The 18051-nt window shown below is 45.6% G+C and overlaps 1 protein-coding gene across 8 annotated transcripts in view; it reads left to right on the top strand.

Annotated features, from left to right (window-relative positions):
* Nucleotides 1-18051, top strand: part of LOC122564903 (netrin-G2-like) — a 109189-nt gene that overhangs the window by 1652 nt on the left and 89486 nt on the right. For all 8 annotated transcript variants that reach the window (XM_043720343.1, XM_043720342.1, XM_043720345.1 and 5 more), the window contains exon 3: nucleotides 16091-16734. In XM_043720343.1, coding sequence (XP_043576278.1) covers nucleotides 16091-16734 — 644 coding nt within the window. The remainder of the gene's footprint in view (nucleotides 1-16090; nucleotides 16735-18051) is intronic.

The raw sequence follows: 18051 nt of genomic DNA, 5'->3' as shown, positions 1-18051 counted from the left end.
AGGGATAGAGAGGAAGGGGGGATAGAGAGAATGGGACAGAGAAGGGGAGGGACAGGGATAGAAAGGAAGGGGGGATAGAGGGTGAGACAGAGACGGCAGAGAGGGGCAGAGGGAGATGTTGGATGGAAGCGAGAGAGGGGGGCAAACACAGAGGAACATGGAGATGCAGCGGGAGCGGGATTGAGACAGGGGCACAGAGGTAGAGAGGGAGAGCTTTGGTGGTCTCTCTGCCGCTACCTTCAGCAGGCGGGGACAACAGGAGGTCACATTCTCGGAGAGAAACACGGAATATTTCGGTGTTGTGCCCTGTCCGACCCGCCGCCACGCAGACAGCTCCCACTGCATCTATCATTTTTAAAGACTTTTCTCGGCGCATGTTCACTCCGGGTTAAAGCAACTTAGAAGTTGTAGATAAAATACACTTAAAAAAGAAACTCCAGCGGGAATGTGGATGTGTACCCAGAGTTGCCTCCATCCGCTGGAGCTGGGGGGCTAGTGCAGAGAGCAGTCTGGCTTCCCCCTCCCCCCAGTTCCTCCCCCCTCCCCCCCCCCCCAGCCCCTCCACATACACACACACACACACAGTCTCAAACACCCTCCCCCCCACACACACCCAGATACACACCCACATCCAGAGAGATACACTCAGACACACACATACACACACACACCCAGATACACACACCCAGACAGACACACACTCAGACACACACCCACCCATCACCAGACACACATACACCCAGACACATACACATCCACACACAGACACACAGAGAGAGGTGGTGGGGGTGTGGGGAACTAGAAAGCCCCACCGATGAGAACAAGCTCCGCTGAGCGGACTCGGCCAGAACATCATTAACTGGGCCACCGGGGGGGCTTATCCCTGTCCAAGCTTCTCACACTCCGGACAGCCGTGGGTTTACTAAAGCTGGGATACAGAGTTGCCCAGCCGAAATGAATGAATGAAAGCACTTTACAACATTAATAATTCAGTTACGGGCGAGTGCCGTTGCTTTAGTTTAATACCCACTGGACTAATAGACAGGCAGTTATTCAGAATGGATTATGAGAGACTAATGCATTTCACTGTCGCTGTACACAGTGTCCCGGATTAACGACAGATCGGCTTGTGAAAATCCCCGAATGTTATTTTTGATTCAATATCCTCAGATTTTCATAATGACCGCCGCGCACTGTAATGCCAGGCGATGGGAGGGAAATGGAAACATTTGGACTGAAAGCCGTGCGTTCGGATCCAGGGGCCCGTCAGTCAGTGCTGCCGCTGAACTTTGCTCATTCCCCGCTTTAACAATGTTAAAGAGACGGTGGAGGTGGCAGCGGGGAAGGTGACGTAAACCTTCTGATAAGATTCCTCCCAAATGGAATTCCTTACACTCTCTCCGAACCCCCCATTTTTTATTGTCGAGACTGTAATGCTGGAAAAGCACAGCAGGTCAGGCAGCATCCAGGAGCAGGAGAATCGAGGTTTCGGGCGTAAGCCCTTCTTCAGGAACAGACAGGAATCAGTCTTATTCCTGATGAAAGGCTTTTGCCTGAAATGTCGATTTTCCTGCTACTCGGATGCTGCCTGACCTGCTGTGCTTTTCCAGCACCACTCTAATCTAAACTCTGGTTTCCCAGCATCTGCAGTCCTCACTTCCTCCCACCTTTGTTTGATCGAAGTCCCGCTTTAACTGACGGGCTAACGATATGCATTTTGATTTCATTTTAATTAAAGTCCACTGCCCCACCTCGCTGCTTGCCTGGTTTAAAATTTGCTTCGGTCGGATCTAACTGGAGGGAAATCCTCACCTTGAGATTGAATTTGATACGGTGTAAAATGAGGAGAGTATGCCAGCGGTCAGGCAGCATTTATCAGCCACACTCAACTCCCCAAATCTCTGAAGACCTATCACCAAATTTGCCCCCTTTTTGTGTTGTGTTGTTGTTTGTAGTAAGAGCCCTGTTCAGTCCTCTGGAGAAGCAGGAATCTCACCCAGAGGGGGTAAAATAAACAAAACTGAAAAGCTTTAAAATATTCTCGACTCCAAAAGCAAACATCGATCCTGCAATCAGAATTGGTGCCAGATTAATCCTGAATTTGGAGGATGGAAATAATGTGGCCGACACACGGTCATGGTTAAACCAATTCCAATGCATTCAGGAACCAATCTGTCTCCCATCCTGCTGGTCTCTCGGCAAGACTAGTAGCAAGTTGAATCCTGCTTTTATTAAGCCTGGGGCGCTGATTGTAAGAAGCCTTTTGTTAAAATTCTAATTCGCCGAAGCTCAAGGAAGTGGACCATATAATTTACCGGGAACGAAAAAACGCGGCCTGAAGTGAGCAGCAACCGTAGCCTTGAACCATTTGCTGTGGTCAGTCGGAGGTGGTAGGGGTCTGCTTCCTAATATTAGCCTGTCTCAGGAGGCCCCGCAGGATATGGATTTGAAAGCATGCTTTATTTGTTCATGGCTAGCCGCGTCCCCGTAGTCAGATAACTTGGAGGAGCATGGACTAACTCTCCGAGACAGGATTAAATACAAACCCTTGTAATTCGGCAAAATAAACCCCAGTCCCTTGAAAACAGAAAATAAGCACATAGTCCCAAATTGTAGTTTAATTTTTTCAGAAGTCTCCTGGGCTAACTTGTTGTTTATTTTCCTGCACAACCGACCTCCTACTAAATAGGTACAAATTACAGTAACAAACGGTGAGAGCAGGTGGTTACATTTCAATGATTTGGCAGCCGGGACCCAATGTTCCGGGGTGGGGGATCAGAAACCGTTCCCTAACTCCAGCTCCGTGTTCACTGCCAATGCTCAGGGGAAGGGAAGGCGTGGCCACAGCCTGTCTGTGTGGGTGAGTGTCTGTGTGTGGGTAGGTGCCTGTGTGGGTGTGGGAGTGAGTGTCTATGCCTGTATGTGTGGGTGTGTGTCTGTGTGTGTGGGTCTGTGCCTGTATGGGTGGATGAATGTGTGTGGGTGAGTGTTTCTGTGTGGATATGTGTGGGCATCTGTGCCTGTATATGTGTGTGTGTGTGTGTTTCTGTGCGGATATTTGTGCCTGTATGTGTGTGTCTGTGTGTGTGTGTGTGGGTATCTGTGCCTGTGTGTGTGTGTGCCTGTATGGGTGGGTGAATGTATGTGTGTGTGTGTTTCTGTGTTTGGTGTGTGTGTGAGGATGGGGGTGAGTGAATGGATTTTTTTTTTGTCTCGGGTTGATTTATTTTCCGAGGGGTGAGTGAGAGCTCTCGGGTAGGGCGCTGCCCGCTGGCCCAGGGTATCTCTAACTTCTACCTCTCGGCCCACCCGCATCTTCAGGACTCAGACGCCAGGAGCTGAAATCCTCTCCCCCGTGAACCTCCAAGTGTTTTCCAGCCAGGCTGAACTACTCTTCTCAAATTCTGAATTTCTAAAATGCCTTTTAGCAGCTGTTCAGGAGTCAGGGTCAGCAGTTGTAGGTCACCTGGGAATCTTTGTTCAGTAGTTTTAAACTAACTGTGATCTGATGAGTTAGTTTTCAACCGCTCAATGTTAAAAAGGGATTTGGGAAAGATCTGAGTGATGAAAGGCACTACTGTATATCCTCATGCAGGTCAGCACTTACAGACCAGTGCTATAAATAAACATGGCACGGCTGCAGGCACACAGACCAATCCACGCGAACGCATCTGAACCCCAGACTGTTCGGAAAAGAAATGGGTTCAGTTTTATCAGACAGAGTGCTACCGATGCTGGAAATCTGAAACAAAAACAGAAAGTGTTGAGGAAACCCAGCGGGTCCAGTAGCACCTGTGGAGAGAGACAGAGAGAACCAGAGTTCAAGTTCAGTCAGACCAGCTTCAGCACTATCTGTTTTCCTTTGGGGTTTCTGAACTCTCGGTTGGATACGGGGCTCCCGAACCCAGCAACCAAACCCCAGGCAGCGTGAGGGTGAGTTGGGGTGGGGAAATTGGCAGATGCTGCCGCCGCAGGGTGAGGGCGCTCTTTCGGCTTGTGCCCAGTGCCACTGACTGAGGCAGGACCTACATTCCCATCGCCAGAGACAAACCCCCCCACTGGCACCCCGTGTACACGGGCTGTGCCAGGCTGGCCCCACCCAGTCCATGGGCAGGGGCATTTACACAGAAGGAACTCCCCATCACATTACAACTCACCCCAGGGAGTTGGGACAGTGTCTCTTACTATCCCATTGGAGTAGGTCGCCGGTTAGGGCAGAATGGCCGCAAGCTGCTCGCTCACCATTCTGCCTGCTCAGGCCTATAGGGAGAGTTGGAGTGTGGAAGACTGGTCGTTCCGGGGAGAATTGATCAGGGTATCATACCTCAATGAAATAACCAAGGTCAGGACGGTGTTGGGTCGCTCAGAGACAGGGGGGAGAGTCAGATAAGTTCCTCTGGCGGCTTGGAGAGGTATGCTGCGGTTGTTAGTAATAAGGTAAAAACAAGGACTGCAGATGCTGGAAACCAGAGTCTAGATGAGAATGGTGCTGGAAAAGCACAGCAGGTGAAGCAGCATCCGAGGAGCAGTTGTTAGTAATAACCAGAGGGGTTCGGCTGGAGGAGGTTCTCTCACCGCAGGGTGGGCTGGGGTTTCTGACTTGTTGCGGCCGGTTCCAGCCTCGCCCCAGTTACCGACTTCACCGGCAGATTGCTGTACTGTCGGTGAACGTCGGAATGTTTCGGCCACTCAGCGCCTGTGACAAACTAAATCCGTGCAGAGGTGAAACGGGCCCATTATACTCTGTGGCTGGAAGGCTGTACTCCAGTGACCAGTGTGTCAGAGTGAGCGAGGGTGAGACACAGTGAGTGAGGGTGAGACAGTGAGTGAGGGTGAGTTACAGTGAGTGAGGGTGAGTTACAGTGAGTGAGGGTTGCAGGGTGAGGGTGAGTTACGGACTGAGGGTGAGTTAGTGAGTGAAGGTGAGTTACAGTGAGTGAGGATTGCAGAGTGAAGGTGAGTTACAGTGAGTGACAGATTGCTGTACTGTCGGTGAACGTCGGAATGTTTCGGCCACTCAGCGCCTGTGACAAACTAAATCCGTGCAGAGGTGAAACGGGCCCATTATACTCTGTGGCTGGAAGGCTGTACTCCAGTGACCAGTGTGTCAGAGTGAGCGAGGGTGAGACACAGTGAGTGAGGTTGATACAGTGAGTGAGGGTGAGTTACAGTGAGTGAGGGTTGCAGAGTAAGGGTGAGTTACAGAGTGAGGGTGAGTTACAGTGAGTGAGGGTGAGTTACAGTGAGTGAGGGTGAGTTACAGTGAGTGAGGGTGAGTTACAGTGAGTGAGGGTGAGTTACAGTGAGTGAGGGTGAGTTACAGTGAGTGAGGGTGAGTTACAGTGAGTGAGGGTGAGTTACAGTGAGTGAGGGTGAGTTACAGTGAGTGAGGGTGAGTTACAGTGAGTGAGGGTGAGTTACAGTGAGTGAGGGTGAGTTACAGTGAGTGAGGGTGAGTTACAGTGAGTGAGGGTGAGTTACAGTGAGTGAGGGTGAGTTACAGTGAGTGAGGGTGAGTTACAGTGAGTGAGGGTGAGTTACAGTGAGTGAGGGTGAGTTACAGTGAGTGAGGGTTGCAGAGTGAGGGTGAGTTACAGTGAGGGTTGCAGAGTGAGGTTGCGTTACGGAGTGAGGGTGAATTACAGTGAGTGAGGGTCACAAAGTTGGTGAGGGTGAGTTACAGAATGAGTAAATGTGAGGGGGTGAGTTACAGAATGAATTACAGCGTGAGTGCAAGTTTCAGTGAGTGTTATGAATTACTTTCCAGTTCCATACAGGGGTCCGTTTCAATTTGTTTTTGTTTTGTAAAGTAACAAATCGAGACTCTCGCTATTGTTCAGAGGGGAAATATGCTGACCCTCGCCTCACACACTGTGGGGCTCCCGAAAGCAGTCAGGCTGTTGCTATCGACAGACAGACAGTAGAAGGGACTGGGACAGTTTATGTTCAGTATTAGACAGGATTTCAACTGTCACTGAAACTCATTGATTTGAAGTTCATTGACTGGACGGGGAGCGGGGGCAGCACTGCTGTGAGAGGGGAGGGGATGTGGAGGAGGAAGGGAAGGAGGGGTTGTAGGGAATGTGAAGAGGAGGGATGTGGGGGAGAAGGGGAGGAGGGGTGTGGGGGAGGACGGGTGTAGGGGGAATGGGAGGGGTTGTAAGGGAAGTGAGGAAGAGGGGTGGGGATGTGGGAAAGGAAGGGAGAAGGGGATGGTGGGTGACCCTTTGTGAGTTTGAACTTGAAATGACGGCCATTGCAGTGAGCTGCCGAGTTGTTGACAGTGTTGGAGCACTCCCTCACATGTTCCTTCCGACAGGAAATATTCCCTATGTTTCCCACACTCCATCCATCTCTCAGAGAAACGATCTGTCAGTTTATGAAGAGCTGGGAATGAGACTTGAAGGGTTCTGAAGGGACTGGGAATGGGAAATGGAGCGGGCGCCAGGGTCTATGTGTGTGTTTCCCACAACTTTTCTAGTCAGTAATGAAAGTAACGCCGAATGCTTTCTATGGAATTCCCTGGCTGGATTAGCTTTAGGTTAAAGTCCAGAACACAAGTGAAGGAAAGAGAAATGAGCAAGTATTCCCTGTTCGGTGAGGGACTGATGTCCATTCTGGGATTAAACCCGGGGATCAAATTGATCACACGCAATTTGAGATTTTGGAGAGGATTTGTAGCTCAGGTTGCGGATCGGGTTGGAGGTTTACTCGCTGAGCTGGTAGAGGCCGGCCCACCGGCCAAGCTCCCGTTCTGGTGCTGCCCACCCTGTCTCCGGTTCCATGGCAATCGGCGCTGCTCCTGGCAGGCAGAGCGAGATTAGCCCTCTCTCCTCCTGAGACCAATCCTCTCTCTCCCCCCCCCCCCCCCCCCCCCCCACCTGAGCTGGTAGAGGCCGGCCCACCGGCCAAGCTCCCGTTCTGCTGCTGCCCACCCTGTCTCCGGTTCCATGGCTATCGGCGCTGCTCCTGGCGGGCAGGGCGTGATTAGCCCTCTCTCCTCCTGAGACCAATCCTCTCTCTCTCTCTCCCCCCTCCCCTTTCAATTTGCTTCCTCCATCCTCTGTCCCACCCGCAGGCCAGTTCAGAGCCTGATGTCAGACACGCTTCAGGGCGGCATCTGAACCCAGTTTGTCCCGGTCTAACTTCCCAAGGGCATGGCGATGGTCTCCCGGAGCTCCCTGTTAAATCTGAGCTTTCTCTCCCCTCTGAGAGAGGCGTGATAAAGCACCTTCAAACTTGGGCCTGGCTCACTGAGAGGAACTTTTGTACAACTCCCTGTTGAAGCGCGACCTTGGATTCAAACGACCTCCCTTAAAGAATAAAATCAAATCGATGAAACTTGAGTGAGAGCCGTTAGCCGCGCTGGACTTAGTAACTGACTGTCCTGTTCAAGAGGCGTTTCCGGGATATTTAATATTTAATCAAAGTTCAGCGTCTCGGCCCTTAAAGAGACACTTACCGACGGTAGGGGGGAGGTGGGCAACGCAGATTTCCAACAGAGAAAACCCCCTTTCAGTCAGACCGTGCTCAGGAAATACCGATTTAATAGCGTTTATATTAAGTGCATTCATTTGGCGCATTACATTCTGTCCATTACATTCAATCGCCTTTGTATTTAATAATGAGATCGCAGGAAGTCAAGGACACAGTTAAGTAAATGAAAACCGAAAGAATTGCTGGAATTCAGAAACAAAACAGAAATTGCTGGCAATACATTCACCCGGTCTGGCAGCATCTGCGAAGAGAATGCAGAGTTCATGTTTCGGGTCCAGCGACCCTTCTAGGTTGACAGTGAAGTATCCAGCCGGATTTGAGTCTGATATTTGAGCTGGAAGTGGAGAACTCGTTTAAATTTGTGAAAGAGAACCCCTTCAGATGTGGAAGGGAGGACAGCAGCTCGGACAGGGTTCAGAAAGCTTCCCAGGGAATGCTGTGCGTGTGAGCAGGGTGTGCCTTCACGATAATTCAACCCAAAGCGCTCAGTCTGCAGCTGCCTCGCGTTAACCTTCGATTCTCAGAACACTGTCTCCCGCCTCCACCGTCAATCTTCCCAAGAGTCCAGATCCATGGAGATTTACTCCTGGATACGGCCAGACAGCACAAGCGCTCCTTTACATCCACACATTCAGTAATAACGAGCGAACTCCATATCTGAATATGAATATTTTTTCATAAATATTTAACCACCTTATACTCCCAATCCTTCTCCCCGTGCAAATACAAATCGTTAAAACAGACAATTGGGAAAATCCACATGAAGCTGATAATACCGTTGGTGAAATTCCCCAAATTCTCGAATAAAACTAAACTACTGCGGATCCGAAATAAAATCCGAAAGTGCTGGAGAAACTCAGCAGCTCAGGCAGCAGCGAAGGAGAGAGAAACAGAGTTAACGTTTCTCCAGCTCCTGTTCTAATTGCCCCTTCCCCAGTTCACTGTCTCTGGGTGATCTCAGCAACTTGTCACAAAACAAAACAAAGAATCGCGGCTGGAAATCAGAACTTGCTGGAGAAACTCAGCAGCTCTGGCAGCATCTGAGTCTCCAAACGTTAACTCTGCTTTCTCTCTCCACAGATGCTGCCAGAGCTGCTGAGTTTCTCCAGCAATTTGCGGTTTTGCTACAGTAACTCATGCCTTTATTAGACTCACGACTTTAAAGCATTGTTATTAATTTGATGCAGCGGCTATTCATTTAAACAGGTTCCAGAACAAACGCGCTATCAATAGCGCGAAACTCCGTGCTGTATGCATTTTAAATTCAGCTGATTTGTCTGTTGTTTATTTTATCGGTACATAGAGTCACAGAGATGTACAGCACGGAAACAGACCGTCGGTCCAACTCGTCCACGTCCTCAGGCACCTTATTCCATATACGTACCACCCTCTGAGTGAAAAAGTTGCCCCTTAGGTCTCTTTTATATCTTTCCCCTCTCACCCTAAACCTATGCCCTCTAGTTCTGGACTCCCCCACCCCAGGAAAAGACTTTGTCTATTTATCCCATACATGCCCCTCATGATTTCAGAAACCTCTATAAGGTCACCCCTCCGCCTCTGACGCTCCAGGGAAAACAGCCCATGTCTGTAAAAACATCCATTGTGCGGTGCTTTCCAGCTTCATGCTGTCAAACTCCTCTTTGTTATTTATTCGCCTGCGTAGGAGTCACTGGCCAGGCCAGTATTTATTGCCCATCTCGAGTTGCCCGAGAGAAGCTAATGGTGAGCTGTCTTCCTGAACAGCTGCAGATCAATCCCCCACTCCGTCTGAGAGGGAGTAGTTTCCTGTTATTCCAGAGACAGCTCCAACATCTTGGTTATCACTGCCTCAGGTATGAATTAAGAGTAGAATCAGGCCATTCAGCCCATCTAACTCGATCCACCATTCAGTAAGATCATGGCTAATCCAACGCGGTGGTAACTCCCCACTTCAACACTATCCCCATAACGTTCTGATTTCCTTCTATGTCAAGAATTCATGCCCCATCATTCATGCAAGGATCAGTTCCTCTTACATGGCAAATGCTACATTTTAAACACCTGACCCATTCTCCTCCATTTCCATCAGATTAATATATTCCATGCCCACATCCATGACTTCCTTCCAACTCAACCTAATCACTAGGCATGCCTTTTTTTCACAGTTGCAGGTTGTCTTACATCATTCCTTCCCAACAATTGCTGATTTGATTCATTATTGTCACCTAGTTACAGTGAAAAGTTTTGTTTTGTGTGCAGTACAGGCAGATCGTACCATACAAAGTGCATAAGGGTAATAGAACAGATTGAGGAATACAATGTTATGGCTGCAGAGAAGGTGCACAAACAGCAAAGTCAACATTAAATTTGAAATTTGAGTGGTCCATTCTGAAGTCTAATAACAGCGGGGAAAAACTGTTCTTGAATCTATTGGTACGAGTGTTTAAGCTTTGTATCTTCTGCCGATGGAAGAGGTTGGAATGGATTATAACTGGGGTGGGAGGGACCTTTGATTATGTTGGCTACCTTTCTGAGGTTATCTCCATTTCCCACCACTTGGCAAATCTCAGGTTGAACTGCAAACTACGAAGTATGTATAATGGTACAAGCAAGCTTGAGAGAGAAGATGAGATTTTACCCATTAGATAGTTAATATGTTGCATGGTAAAAATGAGACAATGTTCCTGTACATGAATATCTTTTCATGTCTTCTTCAAATCAATAAGCTTTTTTTTAGTACCTTGCATCCTTCCACATACTTTCGGATTTGGGAGTTTTTTAATGAGCGCAAAATGTTGTTAAAAATGCATCCCATATACCATTTCTAAACTTCAAAGTTGTCAGATCTAAGAGTAACTTATGCTAATCATTGCTCTATCAATTTCCCAAGAGAATTTCCATTTTGTTTGAAGTACATTATATAAAAAAATACACTTGCATTTTTGTTAGCATCCAGTTAAAATATCCATGAATTGCTGCAGCACATTTGTAAATTGAAATCAAGAATTTCCAATCCAAAGTGCAAATGTTGAGAGGAACTCTTAGAAATATCTGACTTGCAAATTAAAGATACTAATGGGGCAAATAGAGAATTGCAGAAATAATGAAGTTGTAGAAATCTGTTACTGATTTGACAACGTCACAAAAGCCTCAGCTTCCCTTTTTTTAATAAAAACATAATTCCTTTGACCATTGAGAGATCCCAGCATCTGTTACCCTCTGAATGTACCTGCCAAATGAACTCTTCTTAATATGCAGACATTTCATGATGATTCAAATGCTGTATTAATCTGTGAAAACAGAACACCAGTAATGGCAACTGAGGCGAGGTAATGGCTGAAATATTTAAAGATAACAACAATTGGAAATCTTAAAAATATTCAGTGACAATTATTTCATATCTATTCTCGAGCATAGAATAGTTCAATTCTTTCAAGGAAAACTGCAACAAATTGTGAACCTTGCCCACAAATGCACTGAATAAATGCAAATCCTACTCTTTTCAGTGTATTTTGTGAATGCAAAACCCAGCCAGTCCAGTGTGAATTACCCACTATGATATTAGTAAGGATTTTCTCTAGGTTTTTAGAATTCTATTAGTCCACAATAGGATAGAAAATCTCTACAATGAAGTTTAGTTCATCTGTTAACCACCCATTAATGGAATTGCTTCCCTAACTATTCTTCACTCACTACAGTCAAGCTGAGAGACTTCCCTCCAGATGCAGTCCATTCACACTGAGGTCTACTTACCACAAAATCATATTCATACAAGAATAATGGCTCATGTGTTCAATACATTGTAGCTGGAGTTGTTTTATACTATTAGGTTTCCTTTTACTGTGCGACATTTAGGTAGAAAGTAATAAGCTGGTCCACTGCCAAGCCATAATAATGACTGCTGCCAAAGAGGAATAAAATGTATTCTATCCTTACAAAGCATTCACCATTGCTAGCAATGTTAGCCAGGCTCCGTTTTAAAAGTATCATCTGACTTCTAGCTACAATATGCAGCATGAGCTTTTCTTTTCATTTGACTAACAGTTCATTCAATTTAATTTTTGATCTGCTGGGATTAAAGTGAAATCCAGTTTAGCCTTATTAAAAATGAAATCATTTTTCCATTTGAATATATGCAAATGGTTCTTATCCTTTTCACTCCTTAAGTCACACTGAATTTTCACCTCATCACATTTTAATATCCACATGGTCTCCTCAACCGAAAGCATTCATGAAGTGGGAAGTGTGTATATTCAACATAATTTAAAGTATGATTGCAGTAAAGTCTGAACTTAGTTCAGCAAGTAGCAGTTTGACCTATCTGTCAGATCCCACCAAATTATATAGAATATAGAACATAGAACATTACAGCGCAGTACAGGCCCTTCGGCCCTCGATGTTGCACCGACCTGTCATACCAATCTTAAGCCCATCTAACCTACACTATTCCATGTACGTCCATAAGCTTGTCCAATGACGACTTAAATGTACTTAAAGTTGGTGAATCTATTACCGTTGCAGGCAAAGCATTCCATACCCTTACTATTCTCTGAGTAAAGAAACTACCTCTGACAACTGTCCTATATCTATCACCCCTCAATTTAAAGCTATGCCCCCTCGTGCTCGCCATCACCATTCTTGGAAAAAGGCTCTCCCTGTCCACCCTATCTAACCCTCTGATTATCTTATATGTCTCTATTAAGTCACCTCTCAACCTTCTTCTCTCTAACGAAAACAACCTCAAGTCCCTCAGCCTTTCCTCGTACGACCTTCCCTCCATACCAGGCAACATCCTAGTAAATCTCCTCTGCACCATTTCCAAAGCTTCCACATCCTTCTTATAATGCAGTGACCAGAACTGTACACAATACTCCAAGTGCAGACGCACCAGAGTTTTGTATAGCTGTAGCATAACCTCATGGTTCTGGACCTCGATCCCTCTGTTCTATGACTGCATAGTTTTGGTGCAGACTGGATTATAATCAGAGATGCCACATTAGGAATGAAATGTTAAACAACTGCTTAAAACTATATATTTTTTAAATTGGAAATGCTTCCCTTCTCACACAGATCTTCTTTTCATTGAGATGCTGACGAGAGTGTGGTGCTGGAAAAGCACAGCAGGTCAGGCAGCATCAGAGGAGCAGGCAAATTGGCATTTTGAGCACAAGCCCTTTATCAGGAAGCCCTGAAGGGCTTATGCCCAAAATGTCGGTTCTCCTGCTCCTCGGATGCTGCCTGACCTGCTTGTACCTTTCCAGTGCCACACTCTCGACTCTGATCTCCAGCATCTGCAGTCCTCACTTTCTCCTCTTTCATTGAGATGCTGTCAAATTTGAGCAGCCAGCTTACTAAGGCATAGAAGGTGGACCCTATGGAGAAAGTTGAAATTGTTTCACTAAGTCATTGAAGGTTTGAAGCAGCAGAGGCACTTGCCACAGCCATACACAATGAGATACATACTAAACAATGATAGAATGGAGAACAAGTCCAAAAATCACCCGTATGGTGAAAGTATCTTGATCAGACGGCCATGCCTGAGGTGTTTCCACGGGAGAACGAAGATAAGGAAAAGGGTGTATTATAAAATTATTAGAATTTTCCTCATCAACTTGTTCCTTTTCTTTTCCTATTGCCTGACTGTGCTAACCCATGTTGAGCTATGGGTCACCATTGTTAGCAGCTCTGCAGTCTCTCATCCAAGTGCTTTGTATTCCTTTGAAAATCCCTATAGTGTTTTAACATCACAAGTCAAACCTGATCGTGGGGCCACATTGTACCTACACACATGCACATCCTCTGCTTCATATCAGACAATTATGATGCAAACTGATTTCCCCTTTTTGTTCCTCTCTTGGTGGATATTAAAGTCCATTTTAGACTCCTCACAACTGCAAAAGGAAGTCCAAACCTTTGAACATCTTGGCTTGCATGTCTCACTGCTACACAAAGGGCTATATTTAGCCATTGAGCTACTGGAAAAGGGATGAATAGGGAATTTAAACCAAAGTCGGTGTCATGATTAATAATCAACGCTGAGATCAGATTTCAGATATGAAAAAATTGTACCAATTTCCTTGCTTTGCTTTTTTGTATTCCATACATTTTGATTATGTTTGTCAGATTTCATTTGTTACTTCAGAAAGCATCACTGATAGCCTAGTTTGCACATCAACATGTGGTGTGGAATTGAGCCATACAGAATTGGAAATTCTAAAGGATGAGAGGTGATCTCATTGAAACAACTCACCTTAAAAAGATGCCCCCTAGTTTTGAATCACCCTGCCCTAGGGAAAAGATCTTTGTCACTCACCTTATCATTGCCCCTCATGATTTTATAAACCTCAATAGGGTCACCCCTCAACCTCCAATGAAAAAAGCCCCAGCACTTTCAGTTTGTTTTCATATCCCAAACCCTGCAACATCCTGGTAAATCGTTTCTGAACCCACTCAGTTTAATCATATCCTTTCTAGAACAAAGCTATGAAAGAAAGAGTGAAGGGAAAACTTCTCCCAAGCCTGTGCACTACAGGAATGAATAAATGATGAATACAATAATAAAATTGCATATTTATCTTATTTAGCAGCACTTAAATAGCACAGAAGTAAAGGGAGAAGCAACCCATGCCTCACCCTCCTCATTCTATCCAGAGCCAGAAACTCCACCTCTCTCCTACAAGTGCTCACATACCAAAGACTCTTTGAATTAGTCATTTGAATCCAAAGTCTCTAGATTCCTTTAAAAACACCCATGCCTCCCATAGCCTACTATGGTCGAACAGCCTTGACCTCCCAGGCCACCAAAATACAGAACGTCCCTTAGTTTTCATTGCACCTGCCCAACCCTGTCTTTGCTTCATCATTGGCAGCAATGCTATTAGCTACTTAAGCACCAGGCTGGAATTCCCTCTCTCCCATGGGATCTCTAATATCCACCTGAACAAGCAGGCAGGACTTTGCTTCGAAGTTTACCATATGAAAAATGGTACTTTGAACAATGCAATATTTCTTTGGTGCTCCAATGAACGTACTGAGATTCTGGGGAGTTGAACCCACAACAATCCGACCCTCTCAGATTTGCTAAAACAAAGTCAGTTGGATGAAGGGCAGTGAGCTAAAATAGCCAGGGAAGCAGCTGGTTTATATCTAGCTCAGTACTCCAACAGGACATTGATGGTTTAGCAGAATGAGCAGGCATGCAGCCAGTGGAATTTAATAAAGAAATACGAAATGATTTACTTTGATGACAGGGACAGACTAAATAAATAGCACTGTTTAAAAAACATGTATAGAAATAAAGGGTCCAGGAAATGCCCAGGTATAAATCTTTGAAGGTGTCAAGGTATCTTGAGAGTATGGTTTACAAAGCATATGGAATCTTGGGATTCATAAATAGGGAAGTTCTGAGGAAGGGTCACTCAACCCAAAACGTTAACTCCAATTTCTCTCCACAGATGGTGCCAGACCTGCTGACCTTTCCAGCAATTTCTGTTTTTGTTTCTGATTTACAGCATCCGCAGTTCTTTTGGAAGTTATGCTGAACTTGTATAAAGCTTTAGCCTGGGCTCCAGTTAGAGTATTGCATCCAGTTCTGGTCACCATTCTTTGGGAAGGATCTGAAAGTCCTTAAGGGGGTACAGAGGAGATTTAGTCGATGGCTCCAGAGATTGGAGAGGGGTGGGGGTTGGGAGGGAGGTGGTTAGGTATTGACTAGTTTAGTTTGTAGAGCTTAAATAGGGTAGGTAGGAGTAGACTGTTGCTATATGCTGGTGGCGCAAGACGAAGGGATGTAGATTTTTGGTTTTGAGTAAATGCTGCAGGCAAAGGTGGGTGATGAAGAACCTTTTTATGCAGAAAGTAATATTGACCTGACAAGGGTGGAAACAGATTCTGGATTAGTGGTGCTGGAAAAGCACAGCAGTTCAGACAGCATCCGAGGAGCAGTAAAATCGACATTTCGGGCAAAAGCCCTTCATCAGGAATACAGGCAGAGTGCCTGAAGGGTGGAGAGATAAATGAGAGGAGGGTGGGGGTGGGGAGAAAGTAGCATAGAGTACAATCCCCTCCCCCACTCACCTATTGTACTCTATGCTACTTTCTCCCCAACCCCACTCACCTATCCACCCTTCAGGCTCTCTGCCTTTATTCCTGATGAAGGGCTTTTGCCCGAAACGTCGATTTTACTGCTCCTCGGATGCTGTCTGAACTGCTGTGCTCTTCCAGCACCACTAATCCAGAATCTGGTTTCCAGCATCTGCAGTCATTGTTTTTACCTAAGGATGGAAACAGGGACTATGAATGATTTCAAAATAAAACTGTCAGACCACTTCAAGGAATTAAATGAAAAGGACTGTGAGGATAAGAGCAGACGAATGGGTCATAGTACAGAAAGAGGCTAATTGGCAATTGCAGATTTACTGGAGAAATTATAATCTGAAGCAAAAGCCTTGAAAAGAGAATATCACATTCTCAGGTCACATCCAAGGAACGGCACAATGCTTTGTGTAGTAAAGTTTCTGTCCTGTTTATAGAAATGTCTTTGATGCATTTGTAAGTATGCTTTTAAAATAAAACCTCCAAACTAAACAATCTTTTCTCAACATTCTCATTTCAGGGCAATCCCTACATGTGCTTTAGTGAATGCGACTCTTCAAACCCAGATCTGGCTCACCCGCCCAAATTAATGTTTGATCAAGAGAATAATGGACCCGTAACTTACTGGCAAAGTGTCACTTGGAGCAAATACCCTGAACCTCTCTTGGCCAACATCACCCTCTCTTGGAATAAGAGCATACAACTTACTGAGAATATAGTCATTACTTTTGAGGCAGGTCGACCCACCACTATGATATTGGAGAAGTCCCTCAACTATGGAAGGACATGGCAGCCTTACCAATACTACGCGGAGGATTGCATGGAGGCTTTCAGAATGGAGGCCAAAAACGTTCGGGATCTCTCACCTGTGACTGCCCTCCAGGTCATCTGTACAGAAGACTACTCGAAGTGGGTGGGCTTTGAAAATGAGAAGAATTTGCACTTTGAGGTCAAGGAACGCTTTGCCATTTTTGCAGGCACACTCCTCCAGAACATGGAGGCTCTGTACAAGAGAATGGACATTAACAAGGGACTGAGGGACTTTTTCACCTTAACAGACCTTCGAATCAGGCTGATAAAACCTGCAACTGGAGGGACATTCGTTCAGAGGAAATATCTAAATACATACTTCTACGCCATTTCAAATGTTGAAATCATGGGCAGGTAAGATTATTGTTGGAATAGAGTTGTTCAAAGTCTCATTCGCTTTTTATTATAGAGTTATAGAGATGTATAGCACAGAAACACACCCTGCAGTCCAGCTCATCCATGCTGACCAGATGCCCCAATCCAATCTTGTTCCTCCTGCCAGCCCTTGGCCCATATCCCTCCAAACCCTTCCTATTCATATACCCATCCAAATGCCTCTTAAATGTTGCAATTGTACTAGTCTCTACCACTTCCTCTGGCAGCTCATTCCATACATGTACCACCCTCTGCATGAAAACGTTGTCTCTTTGGTCTCTTTTGTATCTCTCCCCTCTCACTCCAAACCTACATCCTCGAGTTCTGGACTCCCTCACCCTAGGGAAAATACTTTGTCTATTTATCCTATCCATGTCCCTCACAATTTTATAAACCTCTATAAGGTCACCCCTCAGCCTCCAACACTCCAGAGAAAATAGCCCTAGCCTATTCAATCTCTCCCTATGGCTCAAATCCTCCAAACCAGGCAACATCCTTGTAAATCTTTTCTGCACCTTTTCAAGTTTCACAACATTCTTCTGATAAGCAGGAGACCAGAATTGCACACAATATTCCAACAGTGGCCTAACCAATGTCCTGTACAGCCACAACATGACCTCCCTATTCCTGTGCTCAATACTCTGACCAATAAAGGAAAGCATACCAAACACTTTTCTCACTATCCTATCTACATGCGACTCCACTTTTAAGGAGCACTCCAAGGTCTCTTTTTTTCAGCAACACTCCCTAGGACCTTTCCGTTAAGTATATAAGTCCTGCTAAGATTTGTTTTCCCAAAATGCAGCACCTTACATTTATCTGAATTAAACTCCATCTGCCACTTCTCAGCCCATTGGCCCATCTGATCAAGACCGCCTTGTAATCTGAGGTAACCTTTTTCGCTGTCCACTACACCTCCAATTTTGGTGTCATCTGTAAACTTACTAACTGTACCTTTTATGCTTGCATCCAAATCATTTATATGGAATAGATTGTACGAAATATCGGAGAAAGTGATGTTACTAACACCGGAATGTTGTAGTCATCAAGGTCTTGGGCGAAAGCTAAAAAAAAGGACTAGTGAAGCTTTGGATATAAGCCAGGGCTAACCAGTCTACTGACATATGGACAAGTTGGGACTGGAGTGTCTTCATGCAGTTCATTCCAAATCTAAATGCCCAAGTTAGCACAAAAAAGAAACAATCAACTCCTGGGTTCACAGTTAGCTTTGGGTCCTGTTTACATGAACTATGAGGAGGAGAGGCCCAAAATGAATCAAATTTGGATTTGCAATAT

The sequence above is a fragment of the Chiloscyllium plagiosum genome, chromosome 30, assembly GCF_004010195.1.
Source record: "Chiloscyllium plagiosum isolate BGI_BamShark_2017 chromosome 30, ASM401019v2, whole genome shotgun sequence".
Lineage (NCBI taxonomy): Eukaryota > Metazoa > Chordata > Chondrichthyes > Orectolobiformes > Hemiscylliidae > Chiloscyllium > Chiloscyllium plagiosum.
The sequence above is the reverse complement of the archived record's forward strand: the minus strand, read 5'-3'. Positions and strand labels throughout refer to the sequence as shown.